The sequence below is a fragment of the Cyclopterus lumpus genome, chromosome 12, assembly GCF_009769545.1.
Source record: "Cyclopterus lumpus isolate fCycLum1 chromosome 12, fCycLum1.pri, whole genome shotgun sequence".
In the NCBI taxonomy this organism is placed as follows: domain Eukaryota; kingdom Metazoa; phylum Chordata; class Actinopteri; order Perciformes; family Cyclopteridae; genus Cyclopterus; species Cyclopterus lumpus.
Window position 1 is genome coordinate 2,872,879 of NC_046977.1, and position 25,000 is coordinate 2,897,878.

The 25,000-nt window shown below is 43.0% G+C and overlaps 2 protein-coding genes across 4 annotated transcripts in view; both read right to left on the reverse strand.

Annotated features, from left to right (window-relative positions):
- The window catches only part of ogdhb (oxoglutarate (alpha-ketoglutarate) dehydrogenase b (lipoamide)), a 16,645-nt gene extending 8,451 nt beyond the window's left edge, over positions 1–8,194 (reverse strand). The window contains exons 1-9 of one of the 3 annotated variants that reach the window (XM_034547240.1): positions 8,114–8,194; positions 7,037–7,311; positions 5,847–5,978; positions 3,893–3,986; positions 2,423–2,538; positions 1,501–1,655; positions 1,263–1,409; positions 951–1,041; positions 331–510 (exon numbers count right to left, since the gene is read on the reverse strand). In XM_034547240.1, the coding sequence (XP_034403131.1) occupies positions 331–510; positions 951–1,041; positions 1,263–1,409; positions 1,501–1,655; positions 2,423–2,538; positions 3,893–3,986; positions 5,847–5,978; positions 7,037–7,270 (1,149 nt within the window). In that variant the 5' untranslated portion in view covers positions 7,271–7,311; positions 8,114–8,194. Of the gene's footprint in view, positions 1–330; positions 511–950; positions 1,042–1,200; positions 1,218–1,262; positions 1,410–1,500; positions 1,656–2,422; positions 2,539–3,892; positions 3,987–5,846; positions 5,979–7,036; positions 7,312–8,113 lie in introns of those variants that run through there. The other 2 variants (XM_034547242.1, XM_034547241.1) reach the window with 2 other exon arrangements.
- A 3,675-nt stretch (positions 8,195–11,869) lies between these two features.
- LOC117740184 (calcium/calmodulin-dependent protein kinase type II subunit beta) overlaps positions 11,870–25,000 on the reverse strand; it is a 30,939-nt gene continuing 17,808 nt past the window's right edge. The window contains exons 12-21 of the mRNA XM_034546407.1: positions 24,196–24,238; positions 23,661–23,714; positions 22,244–22,281; positions 15,542–15,598; positions 14,655–14,699; positions 14,239–14,284; positions 13,491–13,566; positions 12,879–12,973; positions 12,534–12,770; positions 11,870–11,918 (exon numbers count right to left, since the gene is read on the reverse strand). Coding sequence (XP_034402298.1) covers positions 12,535–12,770; positions 12,879–12,973; positions 13,491–13,566; positions 14,239–14,284; positions 14,655–14,699; positions 15,542–15,598; positions 22,244–22,281; positions 23,661–23,714; positions 24,196–24,238 — 690 coding nt within the window. The 3' untranslated portion in view covers positions 11,870–11,918; position 12,534. The remainder of the gene's footprint in view (positions 11,919–12,533; positions 12,771–12,878; positions 12,974–13,490; positions 13,567–14,238; positions 14,285–14,654; positions 14,700–15,541; positions 15,599–22,243; positions 22,282–23,660; positions 23,715–24,195; positions 24,239–25,000) is intronic.

The following is a 25,000-nucleotide window of genomic DNA, read 5'->3' on the forward strand; positions in this document are numbered from 1 at the left end:
CTATGGTAGCACAATGGTAGCACCATGGTAGCACCATGATAGCACCATGGTAGGATCATGGTTTCATCATGGTAGCACCATGGTAGCATCATGGTAGCATCATGGTTTCATCATGGTAGCATCGTGGTAGCACCATGGTTTCATCATGGTAGTACAATGGTAGCACCATGATAGCACCATGGTAGGATCATGGTTTCATCATGGTAGCACCATGGTAGCATCATGATAGCATCATGGTTTCATTATGGTTTCATCATGGTAGCATCATGGTAGCACCATGGTAGCATCACCCCCCCTCCCCTGCATATGTTCGTATGAAAGGCAGCGTACCCTCTGGCCCTCGGTGTCTCCACAGTAGAACTGCTCCGCTTTGGTCTTCCCCTGCACCACCGGGTCCACGGCCTCCAGGTGGGACGGGTTGGCCATCAGCGACATGGTGACCTCCCGGTCGCTGACCCGGTTCATCCTCTTGTTGTACGTCCCCAAGTGGTACTTCACGTCGCCAGAACCCTGAGAGCGGAAAACTAATTATTTGAATTAAAAAGTAACCGACAGAAAATTTATTTAGGAAATCCCAAAAACGTTGCTCTCTTCAATCATTTCAAATTAAAAAAGAACAAAATATGGTTATTAGATTTATTGTCAAGAGTCAGATGGGATCGACGCTCGCCCCACGTCTGTGCGGTGAATATGAAGCTACGGCTGGTTAGCTTAGCTTAGCATAAAGACTGAAAACAGAGGGAAACAGCTAGCATGGCTGCATCCAAATGAACGAACGAAACAACATAGAAATGTGATGAGTGGGTTTTACAGTCGTTTGTTGGCAAAAATGCCAGGCCAGCTGTTTCCCAGTGTTTATGCTAAGCTAAGCTAATTGCCCACTCGCCGTAGCTTCATACATTACGGCAGGTATCGACATTTCTGATATGATTCTCTCTTCCGGTTCAAACCTCGTCAGCGGCTTCCAGTTTGGAGTCGAACTGGCAGAAGATTTGGTCGAGCTCCTTCCGGATGACGTTGGCCAGAACGTTGAGCCTCCCTCTGCAGGTGGAGGAGCACACGGTTAGGCTGCAGCTGCTTCACCTTCATCCCCATGATCACCTCTAAGGTGTCAGGTGGGTGTTTTCACCGCTGGGTTACCTGAGGCATCCCCATGATCACCTCTAAGGTGTCAGGTGGGTGTTTTCACCGCTGGGTTACCTGTGAGGCATCCCCATGATCACCTCTAAGGTGTCAGGTGGGTGTTTTCACCGCTGGGGTACCTGTGAGGCATCCCCATGATCACGCTCTCCACTCCGCTCAGGCTGGACTCGTCGATGATGGTCTTCAGGGCCGGGATGAGCGATTCGCAACCCTCCAGACCGAACCGCTTCTCCGAGGACCACTTCCTCTGCAGGAACTCCTCAAACCTGTGGACGGGAGGCGGTGCCGCTGCGTCACATTGCGTCTCAGGACGTGCCCCCTAACCCCCACCCAGCCTTCCTCCACCCTCAGACAGACCTTGTGGACCGGATCATCCTGGCCAGGAGAGTCCTCTTCTCCTCCAGGCTGAACTGCATGACTCCCGGTGTCTCAAACTTCTGTCTGATCCACCGGCACTGATCCACGTCGTTGATGAACATGAACTCGACCCCGATGTGCTGGCAGTACGCCATCTAGTGGAGAGAGAGGGAGGTTCGGGTAGACTTTCGGCTTTTACAGGACAGGCATGCATTATTCTCCTCACCACCAGAGGGCGGAAGAGCAGAATGAACTCTGAGGACCACAGACTGAAGGCCTGACTGTAAACTCATGTCTCTTATTCATAAACTACTTTAGTACCTTCATAGAAACCCTGTCGAGAAAGAAGTCAAGTATTTAAAATGCTGCTAAATATTTACTCAAATGTAGATCTTTAAGTTTCTAAAACATCTCAAACTAATAACTAAAATAGTATTTTTATGCGAAGAAAAACATCCTCAAATTATTTGTAACATGCAAAGAAACATCAGCTTTAAAACGCGAACAACATCTAATACAATTTAGATTTTTATATATTTTACAGTAATTATAATAATTGGATTATTAAGGAAAAACACATGTTTAGACGTTTTGATGCATCTGGGTCGACTTATTTATTATCCTAATATTTATTTCTCTTTAAATTAAAGGAAATTATCATAGATATTAAAGGAAATTATCACAGATAATAATAAGATGCTTTTATCGGCCTCACTGCTTGCTTATTTTTGTATTATTATCATAATAAAAGTTTCAACAACAGCTTTCAGACGTTCCACTTTCTTTCTTTTTAATGTGTTTTTAATGAAGCTACTTTCAGTTTGTATTCCGTTAAACTGAGGAAAACGTTTACGTTCATAAATCTGTATTTATATTATAATAAATCTGTATTTATATTATAATAAACCGGTCATCGTTTTACCTCCAGGCGCCGGACGATCTCCCTGAGGGGCAACGAGCCCTCGCTGCCCCCGATGAAGGTGGTGGTGGGCAGCCGGAACATCTGGTCCAGGTCTTCCTCCGCCAGCCCGTATAAACCTGCAGAGAGGGAGGGGGCGGGGCTTACCACGTGACTGACAGGCGATAAAGGCCTAAATAATCCTAAATTTCTGACTTTTTTGTTAATTAACGTCATTTTAATATTCTATAAATATTACACCGCTTCCCCATAGTTTATTTATTGATATATTTTACCCTAAAAAGGGTCCTAATATGCAGTCTTCAAATTTGACCGACCATAAAATTTACGATCATAAATGACAAAGAAACATTATATTTATTATTTATTTTTACATTTATAACATTGATTTTATTTTTAATGGACTAATCAAAAAAAGGCTCATTATCAGCGAGTTTTACTCCTCGTTAAGTTTTGTGAGTAATTATATCCTTTAATCCCCGAAGAGGTCAAAGGTCTCTCGGGGGGTTTCTCCTGGATCAGAAGTGGACTGACTAGAACCCTTTAAGGCCCCGGGAGAACCAGATCTTTAAAACCTGCTGCTGTGGTCTAGACCTGATTGAAGTCTTAACCCCCCCCTTTGAAAACCCTATAGTCAGCGAGACAAGATAAGGGGCGTATCCCGAGGAGCGGCCGCCTGGAGCCTGAGAAGGCCTCACAGAGATAAGAGGGGGGCGGAGCTTATGTCTCCTCATACTTAAGGGATCTTTAGACTTTGCTCCCTTTCCGTGACACGTGAAACAATACTTTGTTTTCTTTGATATCAGCCTCCCGTTTGACCTCTAGGGGCGAAGGTCACGCCCCCCCGAGCTCAATGGAGGTTCTCCTGCCACCCGACAACACAGAGGTTCTCCGTAACGAGAGAACACAGAGGTTCTCCGTAACGAGAGAACTCTGGAAGAGCTTCTCAATTATTCTTATCGGGCTGAATTTTGACCTTTTGTCCGACCTCTGTGAACCTCGACAAAGCAGAACCTTTAACCTGTGTGTGAACCCAGAGGCCTTTCATGAGGAACAATGACACACACACACACACACACACACACACACTCATGGCCGCTTCGCTCCTCTTTCCTCGGGAAGCTTCGTCAAATAGAATTTAAAAAATAAACTAGGTCGCAGCATATTTAAGGAAAAACAAACAAACACCCTCAACAGGTGTGTGAGGTACTTCTACATGTAGTATTACTCCAGTACATGGAGCTAAGTAAAGTACTACAGGTTATATATATATAATATTGTGTTTTCTCTGATCTCCTCAAACGCACCAGACTCCATTCATAAAAACAGTGATTTGAGCTGCTGGTTTATTTTAAAAGGTTCTTTTGGGTTCAGAGATAAAAAGCTGTGTGTTTATTTAAGGTTTTGGGATTGAAGTGGAACAGGGAAGTGGAACAGGAAGTGGAACAGGAAGTGGGTTCACGTTCTCCTCACCGAGGTTCTGGAACCCGACGGCACACGGCGCGTCGTCCAGGTCCACGCAGCTGATGCCCAGGGGGTCCAGCTGGGCCACGTGATGCCCGCGCACCTTCGGGAAGAAAGAACCCACGAGACCAGGAGGTCAAAGGTCATCAATCTAACCGAGCGAGGAGAGCGCACGTGTGCAGAGGGGGCGCTCCGGAGTACTTGTACTGCATGTACTAGTACTAGTGAAGTGAAATACTTCCACTTCACTACGTTACAGACATTTATCTGACAGCTGTTGTGACTTATTGATATAAACAATGTTAAAAATAAACAATGTTATAAGATACTGAACATAATAATATATCTGTGAACCGGAGTATCTTAATAAATACTTTAAATACTAAGAAATATATTGAGAGGATAAACTCTGGATTGTTCATTTATATTAATTATGTGTTTTGTTTTAATAAAGTGTGTATAAAGTGTATAAAGTAGAGTATATAGAGTGTGTATAAAGTATATAAAGTGTGTATAACGTGTGTATAAAGTGTGTATAATGTATATAAAGTGTGTATAAAGTGTGTATAAAGTATATAAAGTGTGTATAAAGTATATAAAGTGTGTATAAAGTGTGTATAAAGAGTATATAAAGTGTGTATAAAGTGTGTATAATGTATATAAAGTGTGTATAAAGTATATAAAGTGTGTATAAAGTATATAAAGTGTGTATAAAGTGTGTATAATGTATATAAAGTGTATATAAAGTGTGTATAAAGTGTGTATAAAGTGTATATAAGGTGTGTATAAAGTGTGTATAAAGTGTGTATAATGTATATAAATGTATATGAAGTGTGTATAAAGTGTGTATAAAGTATATAGTGTGTATAAAGTATATAGTGTATATAAAGTGTGTATAAATTGTGTATAAAGTATATAGTGTGTATAAAGTATATAGTGTATATAAAGTGTGTATAAATTGTGTATAAAGTATATAGTGTGTATAAAGTATATAAAGTGTGTATAAAGTATATAGTGTGTATAAAGCAGATAAAGTATGTATAAAGTGCATATAAAGTATATAAAGGGTGTATAAAGTATATAAAGTGTGTATAAAGTATATAGAGTGTATATAACATGTGTATAAAGTGTGTATAAAGTATATAAAGGGTGTATAAAGTATATAAAGTGTGTATAATGTATATAAAGTGTATATAAAGTGTGTATAAAGTGTGTACAAAGTATATAGAGTGTGTATAAAGTGTGTATAATGTATATAAAGTGAGTATAAAGTATATAGAGTGTGTATAAAGTGTGTATAATGTATATAAAGTGTATATAAAGTTATGTATAAAGTATATAAAGTGTGTATAAAGTATATAGAGTGTATATAACGTGTGTATAAAGTGTGTATAAAGTGTGTATAAAGTGTGTATAAAGTATATAAAGGGTGTATAAAGTATATAAAGTGTGTATAATGTATATAAAGTGTATATAAAGTGTGTATAAAGTGTGTACAAAGTATATAGTGTGTATAAAGTGTGTATAATGTATATAAAGTGTGTATAAAGTGTGTATAAAGTATATAGAGTGTGTATAAAGTGTATAATGTATATAAAGTGTATATAAAGTTATGTATAAAGTATATAAAGTGTGTATAAAGTATACAAAGCGTGTATAAAGTATTTATTTTATTTATTGTTATCTATTTTTTAAAACTAGACGCTGATGTCGGCCTCAAATGAACAGAATGGATCGTTTGTGCTTCACACAGCTCAACGTGTCAAACAGACCATAATGCAGGGTATGCTTTAGGGGCGGGGCTACAAGGTGATTGACAGGTCGACACCAGAGACGTGTACGGCGTCTCCTCCTCAGCCCACGTGAGCTCACTTCCTGTTCACGGTCTGACAACACCGTGGTCTTCTACAAATATAATAATAAAACCCAGCGTGACATGATGAGCTCAGGTGTGTTCGTCTACCTGGTACGCTCGTATGAGGGACTGCACCGCGAGGTGGTCCTCCACAGTGGACTGGGAGCCCCCCAGTGCCCCAACACCGGCCGGTCCCTGCGGAGCTCCGGCGTTGGCGTTACGGAAAAATACATCCCAGGACTGCAGACAGGAGATGACGTAGTTATTCAACATGTTTTAAACACAAATATAGTGTTTTATACACTTATTGTTATTGCGTTTACATAAATATATAAATGTAAGTTATGGTGCTGTTAGATTGCTGCTGGCTTTGGGACTGAACACCAACAAATACGCATTAAAACAGAGTATTTCCTTTAAAAAAGAACTATGCATGCAATGTTTCTGGGAGATAATAATAATAATTTGAATGTCAAAGTTTCACTATTATTATTATTATCACTACTAAGTGTTCCAGGTTAATCTACTTGATGACATTTATTGGTGGTAAATATTACCAAAAGCAAAGTTTAAATTCTAGATAAGCTTTTGTATCAGCACTTTTTAGTAAATTTGGAAGATTTTTTTTGTAAACGTTGGTCTTATTTATGAGGTTGAGCTCAAAAGAGATGTTCGGTCCTCTGTTTCGACTCATTCTCGTCCCTTTTAAGCACTTTGAGCACTTTGTTTTTAACATTTAAAGTGCCTTGAGTACCTTTTAAAGCACGATACAAATAAAATATATTATTATTATTATGAATTGTGTGGAATAAAGTCATAGGAGCATTATTATTATTATTATTGAGATTATTATTATGATAGGAGCATTATTATTATTATTATTATTATTACTATTATGGGAGCATTATTATTATTTTTATTATTACTATTTTTATTATTATTATTATTATTATAGGAGCATTATTATTATTATCATTATTATAGGAGCATTATCTTTATTATTTTTATTTGTATTATTATTATTAAAGTCCCCATGATCTAGAAATAAAGCAACTTGCTGGAAAGCAGTAATTACTATTATTATGTGCAAACCTGTTTATTGACATCTTGGAGAACGCAGGTGAGGTTATCTCTCAGGTGAGTTAATGAGTGTTGTTTCTGTTTCACAGTCTCTCTCTCTGCTTCGCTATCTGCTGTTTGCTCCGCTGGTCAAACAAACACTCAAAGTACCAGCAGTGTGTATTAGTACCTTTACCCTCCAGGACACGGATAAAATAAAGCAGAACCATGAAGAGTACCTCGTGCACGTTCCCGGGGTTCTCCAGCCAGGCGGAGAACATCTCCTCGACGTAGTTGGAGCTGGCGCCGCTGGGAAAGGGCCGAGCGGCCGGCGATGAGTTCAGGGCCCTCGAGGCCCTCGGCGCCATGAAGCTCCCGGCGCCCGCCGGCGGCCTGGGCTGCGATTGGCTCGGGCCGGTCTGCGCGGCCGCTAGAGGCCGGAGCCTGGAGACCGTAGTCCTGAAGCGGTGCATGGCTGAAGCATAGACTTCTATACAACCAGAGGAGTCGCCCCCTGGTGGTCAGGAGAGAGAATGCAGCTTTAACACATGAAGCATAGACTTCTATACAACCAGAGGAGTCGCCCCCTGGTGGTCAGGAGAGAGAATGCAGCTTTGACTTCTATACAACCAGAGGAGTCGCCCCCTGGTGGTCAGGAGAGAGAATGCAGCTTTAACACATGAAGCATAGACTTCTATACAACCAGAGGAGTCGCCCCCTGGTGGTCAGGAGAGATAATGCAGCTTTAACACATGAAGCATAGACTTCTATACAACCAGAGGAGTCGCCCCCTGGTGGTCAGGAGAGATAATGCAGCTTTAACACATGAAGCATAGACTTCTATACAACCAGAGGAGTCGCCCCCTGGTGGTCATGTGCACAACAATGTGTTGTAGGCAATGGGGATCTTAGATCTCCAACGTTGCTCATTAAATATATACAGTATATATTTTTTTAAATGAATGAGAGTCTAAGACATAAATTAGTGTGATGGTTAAAATATAATGATGAAATACAACACAAATAAATAAATGAATACATATTTTTGTGGACATTAGTGGAGCACAGAGGTGTCCACTGCAGACTTCTTAATTGAAGGGTTTAGTCTAAAATCAAAACATTGAATAAAACCTTCCTTATCTTTATTATTGATGAATTAATTTAATGTTTTTCAGGTTATTTTAAGTTGTCTATTGTCGTTGGAGGCGTCGCTCATTCAACACGTTTAAAAAGAAACCAATGAGTGTCTCTTCTTCTTCTTCTTCTTCTTCGTGGTTTAACTTTATTTATTTTGTCTCCGGTGTTTCGGTGGTTACCTGTTGTCTTCCTCCGGAGCCTCCCGGTGTGGCGAGCGAGCAGCCGGACGGAGAGGTGAGTCGCGCGAGCTTTCGGGCACCGTCTGATCAACTCCGGTGTTGATCTACGTCACGGCGACGTCAGCAGAAAACCCCAGTGCGCCTGCGTTGGAAAAAAAACTTTTACAAAATAAAATAACACTTTATTTGATTGTAAAAGCTTTTTTTTAAAAATGTTGTACTTATTTTTTTTTAAATACATATAATATATTTTTTTTAAATGTACGTATTGTAACACATTAAAAATACTTAGATACTTTTTTTGTATAAATAAATTGTATAAAATATACGATTTAATATCCTTAATTGTATTTATATTGTATATCAAGATCAAACATTGTTTAGTATTTATCGAATATATTTAATACAATAATACACATATTAATAATAATAATAATAATATAAACTGTATTTCTATAGCACCTTTCAAACACAATATGAAGATAAAGTGTTTTACAAAATAAAATAAATAATAAACAAAAAGAGAAGGAAAAACTTCTTCTTCTAAAAGTATTCACGCATATTTAAAGTACTTTGTATACATTTATGCACTTTAGTTTATGACACATCATTGTATTTAAGAGCCTTTATATCTTTTCAACCTGACAGGAAGTAATTACAGCTGCATATGTGAAGTACAAGTACCTCAAAATGGTACTAAATTAAAGTAGGAGTATATGTACTTATAGTCACTTTGTACTACTGGTGTTAAATACACTATATATTTTCCCCTGAAATGTAGAAGTAGAGTAGAAGTATCAAGTATCGCAAAGTGAAGTACTTAGCGGCTCAATATTGTGTTTAAGTACATTAATCTGCAGAAACAAACAGCTTGTCACCTGTTGTACTTGTACATGAAGTACAACAGGTACTTCATGTACTTCATTCGAGGCGCCACAACAGAGCAATAAACGTCGACCTTTGTCCCGAGTCACTGATTATCTGAGAGAGCGAGTGAAGGAGCTTCCTGTCACCACAAGTTTTACTTATAAATCTGAAGTATTATTATTATTATTACTTCAGTAGAAGTACAAAAGTACTACGAGCAGAATGTACTGAAGTCTTGGAAAGTGAAGGTACTCGTTCTGCAGTGTATCTGGTTACTTTGAGGTACTTTATATACAGTTAGTTTGGTCCAGGGGTTCCCAACATAGGGGTCGGGGGCCTCCGGAGGGTCACCAGATAAATCTGAGGGGTCGAGAGGCGATTAATGGGAGAGAAGAAGAAGAAAAATAAAAAAAGTGGAGAAGAAGAAGAAGAAAAAAAGGAGGAAAAGAAGACAAAGAAGAAGAAAAAGGAGGACTAGAAGAACATTTTGATACATTAATGAATACATATTTATGGTATAATCTCATTCAATGTCTTTGAGATCAACACCCACCGATCGATCGATCGATTGATCCCCGAGCGGCTTATCCGGCCTCAGGTTGACCTCTGACCTCCCACCACACACACACTTAGTGATGCGCTCCCTGCATTGTCATTTTTATTGGTTCACACACTGGTTACATCTGATCACGTTTAATATTGATAAGACTGGGAATGCACACCACCATCATCATCATCATCATCATCATCATCAGTATGATTAATCTTTAAAATAAATAAAAACAAATGAAAAAATAAAGCGGAAAAGCTTTTGTTTTCTTTGTTGTGAAGAGAACGTCGCTCCTGATTCTCTTCTGAAGTCGTTAAAATGGATTAAATGAATCTCAGTGACCAGTAATCCCATTAAAGCTCTGAGACTATCAGACTGGGCAGGAAGGAGCACTGGTTAGGGCTTCACGGCCTTCAAGGGAGGTGCTAATGGTGCTAATGGTGCTAATGGAGCTGATGGTGCTAATGGAGCTGATGGTGCTAATGGAGCTAATGGTGCTAATGGAGCTAATGGTGCTAATGGTGCTGATGGTGCTAATGGAGCTAATGGTGCTGATGGTCTCGATGGTGCTAATGGTGCTAATGGTGCTCATGGTGCTAATGGTGCTAATGGAGGTAATGATGCTAATGGAGCTAATGGTGCTAATAGTAACTAAATACAGCGTCTGTCTGACGATAATCCAGATATCTTTTAGGTTTGGTTTCAATGCGCAAAAGAGATAAAAACTGACTCGCTAAATTCTTATTTTTAACCACAAAGATTCTGACCACACAGAAGATTAAATCTCACGATTCAGCGTCGCATCAGCAAGAATTTAAATACTTACAACTTCTTTCATTCTTTTTTTCATGCTCCAAATATCTGGAACAAACTTATTTTTTCTCTCACAGCTGAAGACTTTTTTAATAAAATTAAAGCTTTTATTCCGTCTCATTCTATTCTAATTCACATTTAAATGTCCCTTCAGAACGTGTTTCTTTTGCACTTTGAATTTCATTATTGTGAAACGTGTGTCTTTTAAAAAAAAGCTTTATTAATGTCAGCCCACATATTTTATTTATCATCTTCATGCACATGTTTTTATCATTGAAGTATTTTATTCTCTCCACTCTCATTTTTGCGTGATTTTGTTTACTGTATTTACAGTTTTTGCACATTGAAACTCTTGTGAAATTTGAGCCGAAGCATCCCAAAAAAAAAGAGAACTACATGTTGAAGCCTGAATTCTGTTGGCCGGTGGCGCCCTCTGGTGGACGGGTTAGTGCTCTGTCACAGAGAACGCTTAACTTGAACTAATGCAATGTTTTTAAACTTTATTTTATGTGTTTGGTCATTTTGTTGGTCGTTTTGTGTGTGTGTGTTTGTGTGTGTGCAAAGCAAAAATCTGCATTAAAAAAAGTAAGGAATAATCTAAACTAAAACCCTGATGTGAAAAAGAAGTGTTTTTTGTTGTTGTTGTTAATGTTGTCTTATGTCCTGACAGTATCCTCATAAACTACACTCATCATATCAACACAAATAAATAGTTTATGCACGTACAGAGGCAATAGATTATAGCTCACCAGCAGTTCAGTCCAAAAACCAGAAGAAAAAATCAAACAGAAATGCACGATAACACCCAACTCACCAATGTTATTAACTTGCAATATCATGCAATTGAATACCATCTACAGCATAATCGTCAAGTATATAAATGTACACAAACAGCGCGATACTATAATTTCAACCGTTGTCATGATTTCGTGTAGTTAGCTTGCGATGTTCAGCGCACACAGATCAATAATAGCGATATGTCGGCATGCTGCTCGGCTCGGAGAGGGGGGGGGGGGGGTCGTCGGTTCAGGGTCGACTACACAAAAGGAAGAAATATGAATAAAAGCTCCATTGAAATAACAAAAAACAAACCAAGACGGATAATTAAAAACACGCCCACTGGCGTCTCTTCTCTCGGTGGGTTTTCATAGTCGTGCAGAAACAACATCGGGGGAAGAGTCATGCTCGGCGTTAAAAAAAACTAAACAAATACAAGAATGAAAGATTTAAAATGACTAATAAATATATATATATATATATGTATATATACGGTACAATAGAGTGCAGCCAGAAGAACACACGGTAGGTAAGTAACGGCGATGGAAGAGGGTACATCCTCAGGAGAGGAGGAGAGGAGGACAGGTGTGTCCAGGTGTGTCGGGACACAAAGAGTTTCCTTTCTTTCTTTCTTCTTCTTCTTCTTCTTCGTTCGATGATGACGAGCGTCGGAGAGGCAGAAGAGCGAGCGGGCGACAACGATCCCAAAGATCGGACTCTTCAGACTCCTTTAAGCCACAGTCCACCGTCTCAGATGATCCTCTCCTCCTCTGCTCCTCCTTCTTCGGGTTCAGATACCTGGAAAGACATCGGAGGTGAGCTGTCAACCAGTTTCATATTTCCACATCCAGCAGAGCAACATGCTGATTCAGCAGGTTGGATATTTCCTCTCTTTTTGCTCCGTCTTTGGTCTCCACCACCAAAAATAGGTTAAATATCCGTCTCTTTAGACACAACACATTTTACATTGTTTTTACAACAGTTGTTTTATTGACCATTTAGAAGCACCAGAAACGATCTTCAAGCACAACACCGAAGAGTCAATCCTTCAACAACAGTTATGACATCTTACCAAAAGTCACTCCTCAAAATGGGCCATTTCTGCTCAATCAAAAACGACTTATATAACCATAGAAGTGCGATTAAGAAAGTCACGTGACAAAGAAATCTACGTTGACATTTAGTTTTTTTACACGGAGAACGAACAGCGGTCTCCTGGCTAAATTTATTAATGTATTATTTATTTGCCTTCATATAACCAGATAAGTCAAAAATAAAAAATTTAACATAGATGCACAATATATTAAAAACAACGGTGTCCCCGGAGAAGAAACGACCGAAGGCGGTGCAGACTTTATTGATGAAATTGCTTCCCACTGCATCCAGTCTTCATGCTAAGCTAAGCTAGCGTACCTCATCCCTGCAGCGGGGCAGCGGGGGCTCCCGAGCAGTGGAAGTGGACGTTTTGCCAGCGGCTCTCCCGGCGGTGCCACACCCGGGTCTCCTCCGATTGGCTGGAGCGGGGGTGGCCCTGCCCGTCCACGAACTGCGTCAGGCGGATGTAGGCGATGCAGGCGGCCTCGTCCCCGACCATGTGCACGTGGGGGTTGAGGATGGTGGTGTGGATGGGTTTGCTGTTCTTGGAGAGCACTGATGGAGGGAGGGGGGGGGGAGAAAGAGAGAGAGAGAGAGAGAGAGTTCACCAACAACCCGGTCGCTCCGTTGGAGTCACCGAAGACATTTTAACGGCCGTCTCACGGTTGTCGAAGTAGAACCGGTGGAAGTCCATCCCCTCCACCAGATTGCCGAGCCCCTCGGGCTCAAACGAGGTCAGACCGGGGTCGCAGATCTTCCTGCAACGACACGCAGGAAAGAAGAGGAACTTTTACCGCCCCGTCGTTTAGTCTGAGCAGCTTTAAGGTTTTTATTTTTTATCAAGCAGCTCAAATGTTCGTTTTTCGTATCATTTTGAGTTAGCAGATTCTTTTTTTTTTGACTAATTGGCTTTTATAACTCGTTTTAATTTCACAAAATATCGACTGAGGAGTTTTTGACATTTTTGACTGATTATGGAGTGTTTTACTTTTCCTCCCTTTTCCAGCATCATTCTTAATCGTGTGGTCAGAAATGACGAATTACTCTTTAATCTTTTAATGCAAAGATAAAACACACAGATTAACGCTGATGGAGAGCTTCTGGTTCTCACTTTGCAGGAAGGAAACCAGAAAGAAAGAAAGGAAGAAGAAGAAGAAGAAGAAGAAGAAGAAGAAGAAGAAGAAGAAGAAGAGGAAGAGGAAAAGGAAGAAGAAGAAGAAGAAGAAGAGGAAGAGGAAGAAGAAGAAGAAGAGGAAGAAGAGGAAGAGGACTCACGCATACGCCTCAAAGTCTCCGTTGTTGACGGCTTCGATGAGCTGCTCTGTGATCTTTATGATCTCCTGCTTTCGAGCTGCAGAAACAAACAAACAAACAAACAAACAAACAAACACACAAACAAACAAACAACGTGATTGCGTGACAGAGCTGTGCACAAACACCTTCAGACGCAGCGAGGACGAACTCACCGGAGAGCCGACTGAGACTCATTCTAAGTTGCACTCACTTCCTTTTCCACGCAGGAAGTGGTTTTTCTCCCCATGACCCCGGGCTGCACCTGCACCTTCACCTTCACCTCCACCTTCACCTCCACCTTCACCTCCACCTGCACCTCCACCTTCACCTGCACCTTTCCTTCCTTCAGAGGTATGAAGAGCTCGTCCTCCTCCGTCCATCACGCATCATCTGAGCTCATCACTCTATTCTGGTCCCAGAGCTTTAGACCAGATTTACTGTGTGTCCTCCTGACACTGAGGAAGGCTTAGCTCTCTCTCTCTCTCTCTCTCTCTCTCTCTCTCTCTCTCTCTCTCTCTCTCTCTCTTTTTCTTCTGATCTGTCTCGACCTTTTTATTTTACAACCATCCATTGAAATGAAGAATGCACTTGAAATCACAACAAAGAGTACGAAACGTGAACTCTGATGTTTCATTTCCTAAGATTTCATTCAACTTTTTAATCATTAAATAGAATTGTGAGCAGCACATCTGATTCATCAGCAGTGGGTGGTGTTTATTTTATTTATCACCTTTCACATCTTCATCCTCGATGGTGCTGCTGCTGTCCGAGGACTCCTGCACAGACGGAAATATCAATTATACCAACAGAATTAATGCATTCATTCTCCCTCATGAGCACACACACACACACACACACACACACACACACACCGGATCTACGACATGACTCAATCTGCAACACCACGTTGTTTTTGGTGTGTTTTCTTGCAGCTGGACGTGCGACCGCGTGACGCTTCAGCCGCTGTCACTCAGCCTGAAGCGTGGGATTATTAAATATTTAATCTTCAGCCGGAAGCACGAGCTGCATCCATCTGACCACAGGGGGCAGCAGAGGACCAGCAAAGCTTGCATGCATGAACGGAGGAGGAAGAGGAAGAGGAAGAAGAGGAAGAGGAAGAGGAGGAGGAAGAGGAGGAGGATGTACCTTGGTCCCATCTATTGGATTATGGATGACAGTAGTCTGAGGCTCCTGGAGAAAGAATGGAGAGAACATGTAGAAAAAGAGAAGAGAGGGAATGTTTTGCGTCACAAGGAGATCAATCGTGAGATCAATACACGGAGGATCAGGATGGAGGAAGTGATTGATCGATTCAATATGTATCGTTGTCCCATTTTATAGAAACCAAATCAGGAAGAATCACATTACTAGTCAGTTTTCTTACTAATTAAGCCCATAAATGGTAATAAATACTCACCGGAGTACTGAAATATAACTCATATTTCTACAGTTAACGCTTGAACTGAAGATAACGAGGTACATGCAATACATCATTTTGTGTTTAATAATATTTCATAAAACTGGCTGAGGAAGAGCTTGTGTGGATAATAACAGGAATAATAACCCTCTAAACTAAAAAAATAATCTAGTTTGACAAACAGTATTAATATATATATATATATATATATATATATATATATATATTTCTAATGTTTAGTCAACGCAGATCTCTGAGCCACAAACATTCACTGGAGCACCAGATTCATCCGCCGCTGAAAATAGTCCCCAACAAATGAACTACTGTAGTTACTGAGACCTGTTATCTATTTTATTTTATATATACATATAAATATACACATTTTCAGCTCTCATGTTAAATGTGAGGCTAAATGTTAAATGTGACACACGCACGCACGCACGCACACACACACACACACACACACACACACACACACACACACACACACACACACACACACACACACACACACACACACACACACACACACACACACACACACACACACACACACACACACACACACACACACACACACACACACACACACACACACACACACACACACACGTACCAGTGCAGCAGAGGAGGTGTGGCCTTTGGGACTGGTGCTCGTGCTGTTGGTCTGCGGCTGTGCAGGAAACACAGAAGTGTAGCATTAGTGCAGCAGGGTGAGAGGGTGAGAGGTAGAGAGAGTGAGAGGGTGAGAAGTAGAGAGGGTGAGAGGTAGAGAGGGTGAAAGGGTGAGAGGGTGAGAGGTAGAGAGGTAGAGAGGGTGAGAGGTAGAGAGGGTGAAAGGGTGAGAGGGTGAGAGGGTGAGAGGTAGAGAGGTAGAGAGGGTGAGCGGTAGAAAGGGTGAGAGGGTGAGAGGTAGAGAGGTAGAGAGGGTGAGCGGTAGAAAGGGTGAGAGGGTGAGAGGTAGAGAGGGTGAGATGGTGAGAGGGTGAGATGGTGAGAGGGTGAGAGGGTGAGATAGTGAGAGGTAGAGAGGGTGAGAGGGTGAGAGGTAGAGAAGGTGAGAGGGAGAGAGGGTGAGAGGGAGAGAGGTAGAGAGGGTGAGAGGGAGAGAGGGTGAACTGTAGAGAGGGTGAGAGGGTGAACTGTAGAGAGGGTGAGAGGGTGAGTCTGCTGGTCACAGCAGTGTTTAGTGTGTTGAAAAGTGTAATAAAGGTGTAAATAGCTCTCAGAAAGGAGACGCGCTGTCGATCCCAAAAACATTTTAAATAAAGGTGATGAATGAATGAATGAATGAAAAAGCCTTTCATTCATTCATAAATGAAAATCTTCACTTCACTCTGCAGTGAACTCAGATCCTCCTCAGAGCTCCAGGGTTCCCTGAACCGGCTGCTGTTCAGCAGATGGACAGACAGCTGAGCAACATCTGGCAGATAAAAACATCCACTTTGTCAAAGCATCAGCGCCTCCTCCTGTAGCTCCTCCCCCCTGTAGCTCCTCCCTCCTGTAGCGCCTCCTTTTGTAGCTTCTCCCCCCTGTAGCTCCTCCCTCCTGTAGCGCATCCTCCTGTAGCTCCTCCCCATGTAGCTCTTCCCCTGTAGCTCCTCCCTCCTGTAGCTCCTCCCCATGTAGCTCCTCCTCCTATAGCCCCTCCCCTGTAGCCCTCCCCATGTAGCTCCTCCCCCCTGTAGCTCCTCCCCCTGTGAGTGGCGTAACGCATAAAGGTCATGAAGCTTCACATCAAGACAGCCAACGACAGGCTGAAAAATTCAGAATATATTCAGAATATATGAAATATATAGTATATATACAGAATATATAGTATATATACTGAATATACAGAATATATAGTATATATAGAGAATATACAGAATATATATATACGATGCATCACCTTTGTTCCCGGAGCACAAAGGACCAGAGAGCTCTCGTGACACTTTGAGGAGAACCAACGGAGTGAATCATGATTATGAATAATTATGTTTAATTTCACAGGAAAACGGGAGGAAAAGTGGCTCGGCTAGCACGTCAAGCTCATCCTCTCATCCTCTAATCCTCCCATCCTCCCATCCTCCCATCCTCTCATCCTCTCATCCTCCCATCCTCCCATCCTCTCATCCTCCCATCCTCCCATCCTCTCATCCTCCCATCCTCCCATCATACAGTTCAACTAAACAACGTCAACAGAACGAGTAGAGAAACCACGTTAAGGTTTTCACTTCTCGAGCTCTAAAGTCTAATAAAGTATAATCCAGTTAGAGTCAATCAGACCACACAGCAGAGGACGCTTCAGGGCGGGGCTACCAGGTGATTGACAGGTCGACACCAGTTTTGTTTGTCATCCGTTGAACAGGAAGTGACCATATGTGGACTGAGGAGGAGGGACGTAGAGATGGCCTATATGTCTCTCATAGAGACCTGTCAATCACCTTGTAGCCCCGCCCCTAAAGCATACCCTGCGTTAACCGGGAAACAAAGATTAACACAGCACCCAGTAGAAGCACTGGTTTGGTTTGCACGTCAGGGTGCCGAGCATCAAGAGACTTCAGGGTGCTGAGAGTCAAGAGACGTCAGGGTGCCGAGCGTCAAGAGGCGTCAGGGTGCTGAGAGTCAAGAGACGTCAGGGTGCTGAGAGTCAAGAGACGTCAGGGTGCCGAGCGTCAAGAGGCGTCAGGGTGCTGAGAGTCAAGAGACGTCAGGGTGCTGAGAGTCAAGAGACGTCAAGAGACGTCAGGGTGCAGAGAGTCAAGAGACGTCAAGAGACGTCAGGGTGCAGAGAGTCAAGAGACGTCAGGGTGCAGAGAGTCAAGAGGCGTCAGGGTGCTGAGAGTCAAGAGGCGTCAGGGTGCTGAGAGTCAAGAGGCGTCAGGGTGCTGAGAGTCAAGAGACGTCAGGGTGCTGAGAGTCAAGAGACGTCAGGGTGCAGAGAGTCAAGAGACGTCAGGGTGCAGAGAGTCAAGAGACGTCAGGGTGCTGAGAGTCAAGAGGTGTCAGGGTGCAGAGAGTCAAGAGATGTCAGGGTGCTGAGAGTCAAGAGGTGTCAGGGTGCAGAGAGTCAAGAGACGTCAGGGTGCTGAGAGTCAAGAGATGTCAGGGTGCAGAGAGTCAAGAGACGTCAGGGTGCAGAGAGTCAAGAGATGTCAGGGTGCTGAGAGTCAAGAGACTTCAGGGTGCAGAGAGTCAAGAGATGTCAGGGTGCTGAGAGTCAAGAGACTTCAGAGTGCAGAGAGTCAAGAGACGTCAGGGTGCAGAGAGTCAAGAGACGTCAGGGTGCTGAGAGTCAAGAGACTTCAGGGTGCTGAGAGTCAAGAGGTGTCAGGGTGCAGAGAGTCAAGAGACGTCAGGGTGCAGAGAGTCAAGAGATGTCAGGGTGCTGAGAGTCAAGAGGTGTCAGGGTGCAGAGAGTCAAGAGACGTCAGGGTGCAGAGAGTCAAGAGATGTCAGGGTGCTGAGAGTCAAGAGACTTCAGGGTGCAGAGAGTCAAGAGATGTCAGGGTGCAGAGAGTCAAGAGACGTCAGGGTGCAGAGAGTCAAGAGATGTCAGGGTGCTGAGAGTCAAGAGACTTCAGGGTGCAGAGAGTCAAGAGATGTCAGGGTGCTGAGAGTCAAGAGACGTCAGGGTGCTGAGAGTCAAGAGACGTCAGGGTGCACAGAGTCAAGAGATGTCAGGGTGCAGAGAGTCAAGAGACTTCAGGGTGCTGAGAGTCAAGAGACTTCAGGGTGCTGAGAGTCAAGAGACTTCAGGGTGCTGAGAGTCAAGAGACGTCAGGGTGCTGAGAGTCAAGAGACGTCAGGGTGCTGAGAGTCAAGAGACGTCAGGGTGCAGAGAGTCAAGAGACGTCAGGGTGCAGAGAGTCAAGAGACTTCAGGGTGCTGAGAGTCAAGAGACGTCAGGGTGCAGAGAGTCAAGAGACGTCAGGGTGCTGAGAGTCAAGAGATGTCAGGGTGCAGAGAGTCAAGAGACTTCAGGGTGCTGAGACTTCAGGGTGCTGAGAGTCAAGAGACGTCAGGGTGCAGAGAGTCAGCAAAGTGGAAGTCGTGATTATGTGACCATAAATTAATCATCTGGTGGGAAATAATCTGAGATTAGCATCGGGCCAACAGAGGAGAGAGGGGGCGGGGCCGGTGTGCAGAGGAGAAGAGGAAGAGGAAGAGAAAGGTTAATGAAAGACAGAGTGTGTCAACAGGAGAGACTGAGAGGAGGAAGAAAAAGAGGAAGAGGAACAGGAACAGGAAGAGGAAGAAGAAACCAGCGGCTGCTTCACTGTTAATAATCTACTCACACGACTCCGAAAGGTCCAAAGTCCCCGAAAAAATATATAGTTTTATAATATATATTGTCGATTTTGTACAAAAAATATTAACTTGTGAGAAGATAGAAGACTATTTTATATAAGATAGAAATATAATAATCATATAAAATCATAAAGATATAATATTGTGCAAACCAGTAATTATCTTGTTTTTAAAAGTAAACTATCGTAAAGACACAAAACACCGGAGAACAGAACTTATGCACAAATTTATGTAGAATTTATTCATATATTTAAGATTTGCAGCAATGAACATTTACAGATTGCAACCAATTGCAGGTTGCAATCTGTAAATGTTCATTGCTGCTGGATGTGCTGAGGAGGGAGGTGGCAGGAGTGAGGAGCTAGGAGCTAGGAGCAAACAGATGAAGAGGTGAAGCTGAGGAGGAGCGAGGAGGCAGGAGTGAGGAGCTAGGCACTAGGAGCTAGGAGCTAGGAGCAAACAGATGAAGCTGAGGAGGGTGCGAGGAGGAAACAAGGAGAGAGGAGGAAACAAGGAGAGAGGAGAGAAGAGGAAACAAGGAGAGAGGAGAGAAGAGGAAACAAGGAGAGAGGAGAGAGGAGGAAACAAGGAGAGAGGAGAGAAGAGGAAACAAGGAGAGAGGAGAGAGGAGGCAACAAGGAGAGAGGAGAGAGGAGGAAACAAGGAGAGAGAAGAGAGGAGAGAGGAGGAAACAAGGAGATTGGAGAGAGGAGGAAACAAGGAGATCGGAGAGAGGAGGAAACAAGGAGAAAGGAGAGAAGAGGAAACAAGGAGAGAGGAGAGAGGAGGAAACAAGGAGAGAGGAGAGAAGAGGAAATGAGGAGAGAGGAGAGAGGAGGCAACAAGGAGAGAGGAGGGAGGAGGAAACAAGGAGAGAGGAGAGAAGAGGAAACAAGGAGAGAGGAGAGAAGAGGAAACAAGGAGATTGGAGAGAGGAGGAAACAAGGAGATCGGACAGAGGAGGAAACAAGGAGAAAGGAGAGAAGAGGAAACAAGGAGAGAGGAGAGAGGAGGAAACAAGGAGAGAGAAGAGAGGAGAGAGGAGGAAACAAGGAGATTGGAGAGAGGAGGAAACAAGGAGATCGGAGAGAGGAGGAAACAAGGAGAAAGGAGAGAAGAGGAAACAAGGAGAGAGGAGGAAACAAGGAGAGAGGAGAGAAGAGGAAACGAGGAGAGAGGAGAGAGGAGGCAACAAGGAGAGAGGAGAGAGGAGGAAACAAGGAGAGAGAAGAGAGGAGAGAGGAGGAAACAAGGAGATTGGAGAGAGGAGGAAACAAGGAGATCGGAGAGAGGAGGAAACAAGGAGAAAGGAGAGAAGAGGAAACAAGGAGAGAGGAGAGAAGAGGAAACAAGGAGAGAGGAGAGAAGAGGCAACAAGGAGAGAGGAGAGAAGAGGAAACAAGGAGAGAGGAGAGAAGAGGCAACAAGGAGAGAGGAGAGAGGAGGAAACAAGGAGAGAGAAGAGAGGAGAGAGGAGGAAACAAGGAGATTGGAAAGAGGAGGAAACAAGGAGATCGGAGAGAGGAGGAAACAAGGAGAAAGGAGAGAAGAGGAAACAAGGAGAGAGGAGAGAGGAGGAAACAAGGAGAGAGGAGAGAAGAGGAAATGAGGAGAGAGGAGAGAGGAGGCAACAAGGAGAGAGGAGGGAGGAGGAAACAAGGAGAGAGGAGAGAAGAGGAAACAAGGAGAGAGGAGAGAAGAGGAAACAAGGAGATTGGAGAGAGGAGGAAACAAGGAGATCGGACAGAGGAGGAAACAAGGAGAAAGGAGAGAAGAGGAAACAAGGAGAGAGGAGAGAGGAGGAAACAAGGAGAGAGAAGAGAGGAGAGAGGAGGAAACAAGGAGATTGGAGAGAGGAGGAAACAAGGAGATCGGAGAGAGGAGGAAACAAGGAGAAAGGAGAGAAGAGGAAACAAGGAGAGAGGAGAGAGGAGGAAACAAGGAGAGAGGAGAGAAGAGGAAACGAGGAGAGAGGAGAGAGGAGGCAACAAGGAGAGAGGAGAGAGGAGGAAACAAGGAGAGAGAAGAGAGGAGAGAGGAGGAAACAAGGAGATTGGAGAGAGGAGGAAACAAGGAGATCGGAGAGAGGAGGAAACAAGGAGAAAGGAGAGAAGAGGAAACAAGGAGAGAGGAGAGAAGAGGAAACAAGGAGAGAGGAGAGAAGAGGCAACAAGGAGAGAGGAGAGAAGAGGAAACAAGGAGAGAGGAGAGAAGAGGCAACAAGGAGAGAGGAGAGAAGAGGAAACAAGGAGAGAGGAGAGAAGAGGAAACAAGGAGATCGGAGAGAGGAGGAAACAAGGAGAAAGGAGAGAAGAGGAAACAAGGAGAGAGGAGAGAGGAGGAAACAAGGAGAGAGGAGAGAGGAGGCAACAAGGAGAGAGGAGAGAAGAGGAAACGAGGAGAGAGGAGAGAGGAGGCAACAAGGAGAGAGGAGGGAGGAGGAAACAAGGAGAGAGGAGAGAGGAGGCAACAAGGAGAGAGGAGAGAAGAGGAAACGAGGAGAGAGGAGGCAACAAGGAGAGAGGAGGGAGGAGGAAACAAGGAGAGAGGAGAGAAGAGGAAACAAGGAGATCGGAGAGAGGAGGAAACAAGGAGAAAGGAGAGAAGAGGAAACAAGGAGAGAGGAGAGAAGAGGAAACAAGGAGAGAGGAGAGAAGAGGCAACAAGGAGAGAGGAGAGAAGAGGAAACAAGGAGAGAGGAGAGAAGAGGAAACAAGGAGATCGGAGAGAGGAGGAAACAAGGAGAAAGGAGAGAAGAGGAAACAAGGAGAGAGGAGGAAACAAGGAGATTGGAGAGAGGAGGAAACAAGGAGAGAGGAGAGAAGAGGAAACAAGGAGAGAGGAGGAAACAAGGAGAGAGGAGAGAGGAGGAAACAAGGAGAGAGGAGAGAAGAGGAAACAAGGAGAGAGGAGAGAGGAGGAAACAAGGAGAGAGGAGAGAAGAGGAAACAAGGAGAGAGGAGAGAAGAGGCAACAAGGAGAGAGGAGAGAAGAGGAAACAAGGAGAGAGGAGAGAGGAGCTCACCTTGACGTCGGCCTTCTTGTTGAGGAGACTCTTGGCTGCTGCGGAGAAGCAGAAGGAAACACCCTCAGACGGAAGAGAACACATCCTTCAGCCTCCGACGACCATGTTTCACAAATGTAAAACTCAACAAGAAATTATTTAAAAGAGCGAAACGTCAAAATAAAAACCCAGCAAACGGCGTCCAGTGCTCGTCCTGCACTTCTTCACCCTGAAGGGACGAGAAAGCCCCGGAGCTCATCCCTCCCTCTAAAAAAAAAAGAAGAGAAAACCCGCCCTCCGTCCTGGGAAAAAAAGACATTAAAATAAATAAATAAATAAAGCTTCATCCAACTGGCGGCCGCGCGGCCAACGCATTAGATAAGCAGAGGGGAAAAGTCACACTAATGCTCCATATAATCCAAATACACTCACAGACAGATGCACGCACAGCCTCAGTGTGTGTGTGTGTGTGTGTGTGTGTGTGTGTGTGTGTGTGTGTGTGTGTGTGTGTGTGTGTGTGTGTGTGTGTGTGTGTGTGTGTGTGTTGGGGGGATTAGGAGTGAAAGCATGCTGCAGAGTGGAGATGCAGGTATGTGATGTGTATCTCAACGAGTGGGCTGGACTGGTTGGAATCGCCTCAAGGTGCTCAGCGACGATGATGAAGGACGAAGAAGCGACATCCTCGACTTGAAAGCTACACGACAAGCGCCTCCTCCAATCCGGGCGCTCCCGGGTCCCCCCGGAGGAGGCGGGACCGTGTTGCGCAACAGCGAAAGATATCCGAGGGGTAATACTCTGCTTACCTTGGCAACCAGTCCAGAAGCATTAATGGAGGGAGGGGGGGGGGGGGGGGGGGGGGGGGGGGGGGGGGGGAGCGTGTGATGTTGTGACTCGGTGGGAGGAAGGAGGAAAGGATGTGAGGTTTTAGGAAAGGATGTGAGGAGATGTCAGAGATGTAAAAGTGAGAAGATGTTCAAATATACGGAAGAGTCTGAAAGGTGTGTGTGTGTGGGGGGGGGGGGGATGTTGTTGTTGTTTTTAGAATAAAGTTTAAAAGTTGAGAATAAATTTGAAAAATTGAGAATAAATTTGAAAAATTGAGAATACATTTTAAAAGTCGAGAATAAATATGAAAAATTGAGAAGAAATTAGAAAAATTGAGAACAAATTTGAAAAATTGAGAATACATTTTGAAAAGTTGAGAATACAAATAAATAAAAATACATTTGAAAAATTGAGAATTAATTAAAAGTTAAGATTTGAAAAGTTGAGAATGAAGTTTAAAAGTTAAGAAGACATTTGAACTTATGAGAATACTTTTAACTATTAGCGCTAATACTGAAATTGTGACTTTATTCTCAAAATTGTGACTTTATTGTTGAAATGCTGAACACAGTTGAAAGAGATCTCTGGACATCTCCGGCTCTGGTGAGTTTACCTTGATCCATGAGGCCGCCGCTGACGGAGGCCGGCGCCGTGGCCTGCCGACCCACTGAAACACAGAGAGAGGAAGGCAGCGTGAGGAAGAGGAGGAAGAGGAGGAAGAGGAGGCGGGTGGAGTAGTGGCTGTATGGAGCTGGTTCCTACCGAAGAAGTACATCTTTTAAAAACACACATTTTTAGTTAACAAGGACTAGCTAGTTTGGGACTATTTTCAGCGGCGGATTAATCTTTAACGGCCTCTAACTGTAGCATGAAAGCATGGTGGAATTAGCGAGCTAGCTAGATAGCTAGCAGAGGGGAAAAAAGCACATTGGAATCACCATATAGATTCATTTCAACTTCAACAATTTATTGAAAATAAAGCATTCGTATATATTTATATAGGTTATTAACACAGAGCCGTCTCTCACAGCAGAGCCGAGATCTGGTGAATATGGTAAGTTGTTTACATAAATACAGAAACCAAGAAGCTCGAGTTACGTCGCGGCACAAGATCCCGGCTAACGTGTGCGCCGCGAGGCCGCGCTCACCTGAGAAGTTCCTGGAGACGAGCATGGTGGTCAAAATGGCCCCCTGAGAGAAGAGAGACGGCGGCTTTAAAGACCTGAAACATTTAATGAAGTCTGCAACATGCAGAGAGAGATGCATGAAATAATAATAATAATATTAATGTAACGTCACCGTGATGATGCAGTGGTGACGGAAGTAGAAATACTGAGTAATAGTACACATATGCTGATATTTTGAGGTCTAAAATAGATGTTGCAGCTGCATCTAGTGTAGTAATACACAGACTGTGTATAAGTACTTCATACCACCACTTCAAAACATCAGAAACATTATTTTTCACTTATTCTCTATCTCTCGCTCAAAAAAAAAGCTTTACTGGCATAACAAATAATAATAATATTATTATATTTTATGAATATTTAATTGTTATTAAATATTAAATATTTTTATGAGTATGTTATTAATAAAAAATATTGTAATACTAGTTATTATATATTATTGTAATAATAATTATTATTATTTTATGAATATTAATATATCATCATTTTTGTAATAATAATATTTTTTATTTAGGAAGCACTTTTTAAGAAACTCAAAATAAAATAGAGACAAATATTGAAAAACATACATCGCGGGAAAATAGATCCAACAAGTGAAATAACGGTTTAATTATCTCAGAAGTTACAAAATACGTTTTACACAAGAGAACAAAATAGATGATCGCGAAGTGACAGGATGTCTCACTCTCTCTCTCTCTCGCTCTCTCGCATGAGGCGCCAAATATCACACGAGCATCGTGTCTCTTTCTGCGAATGTGATGTTCTG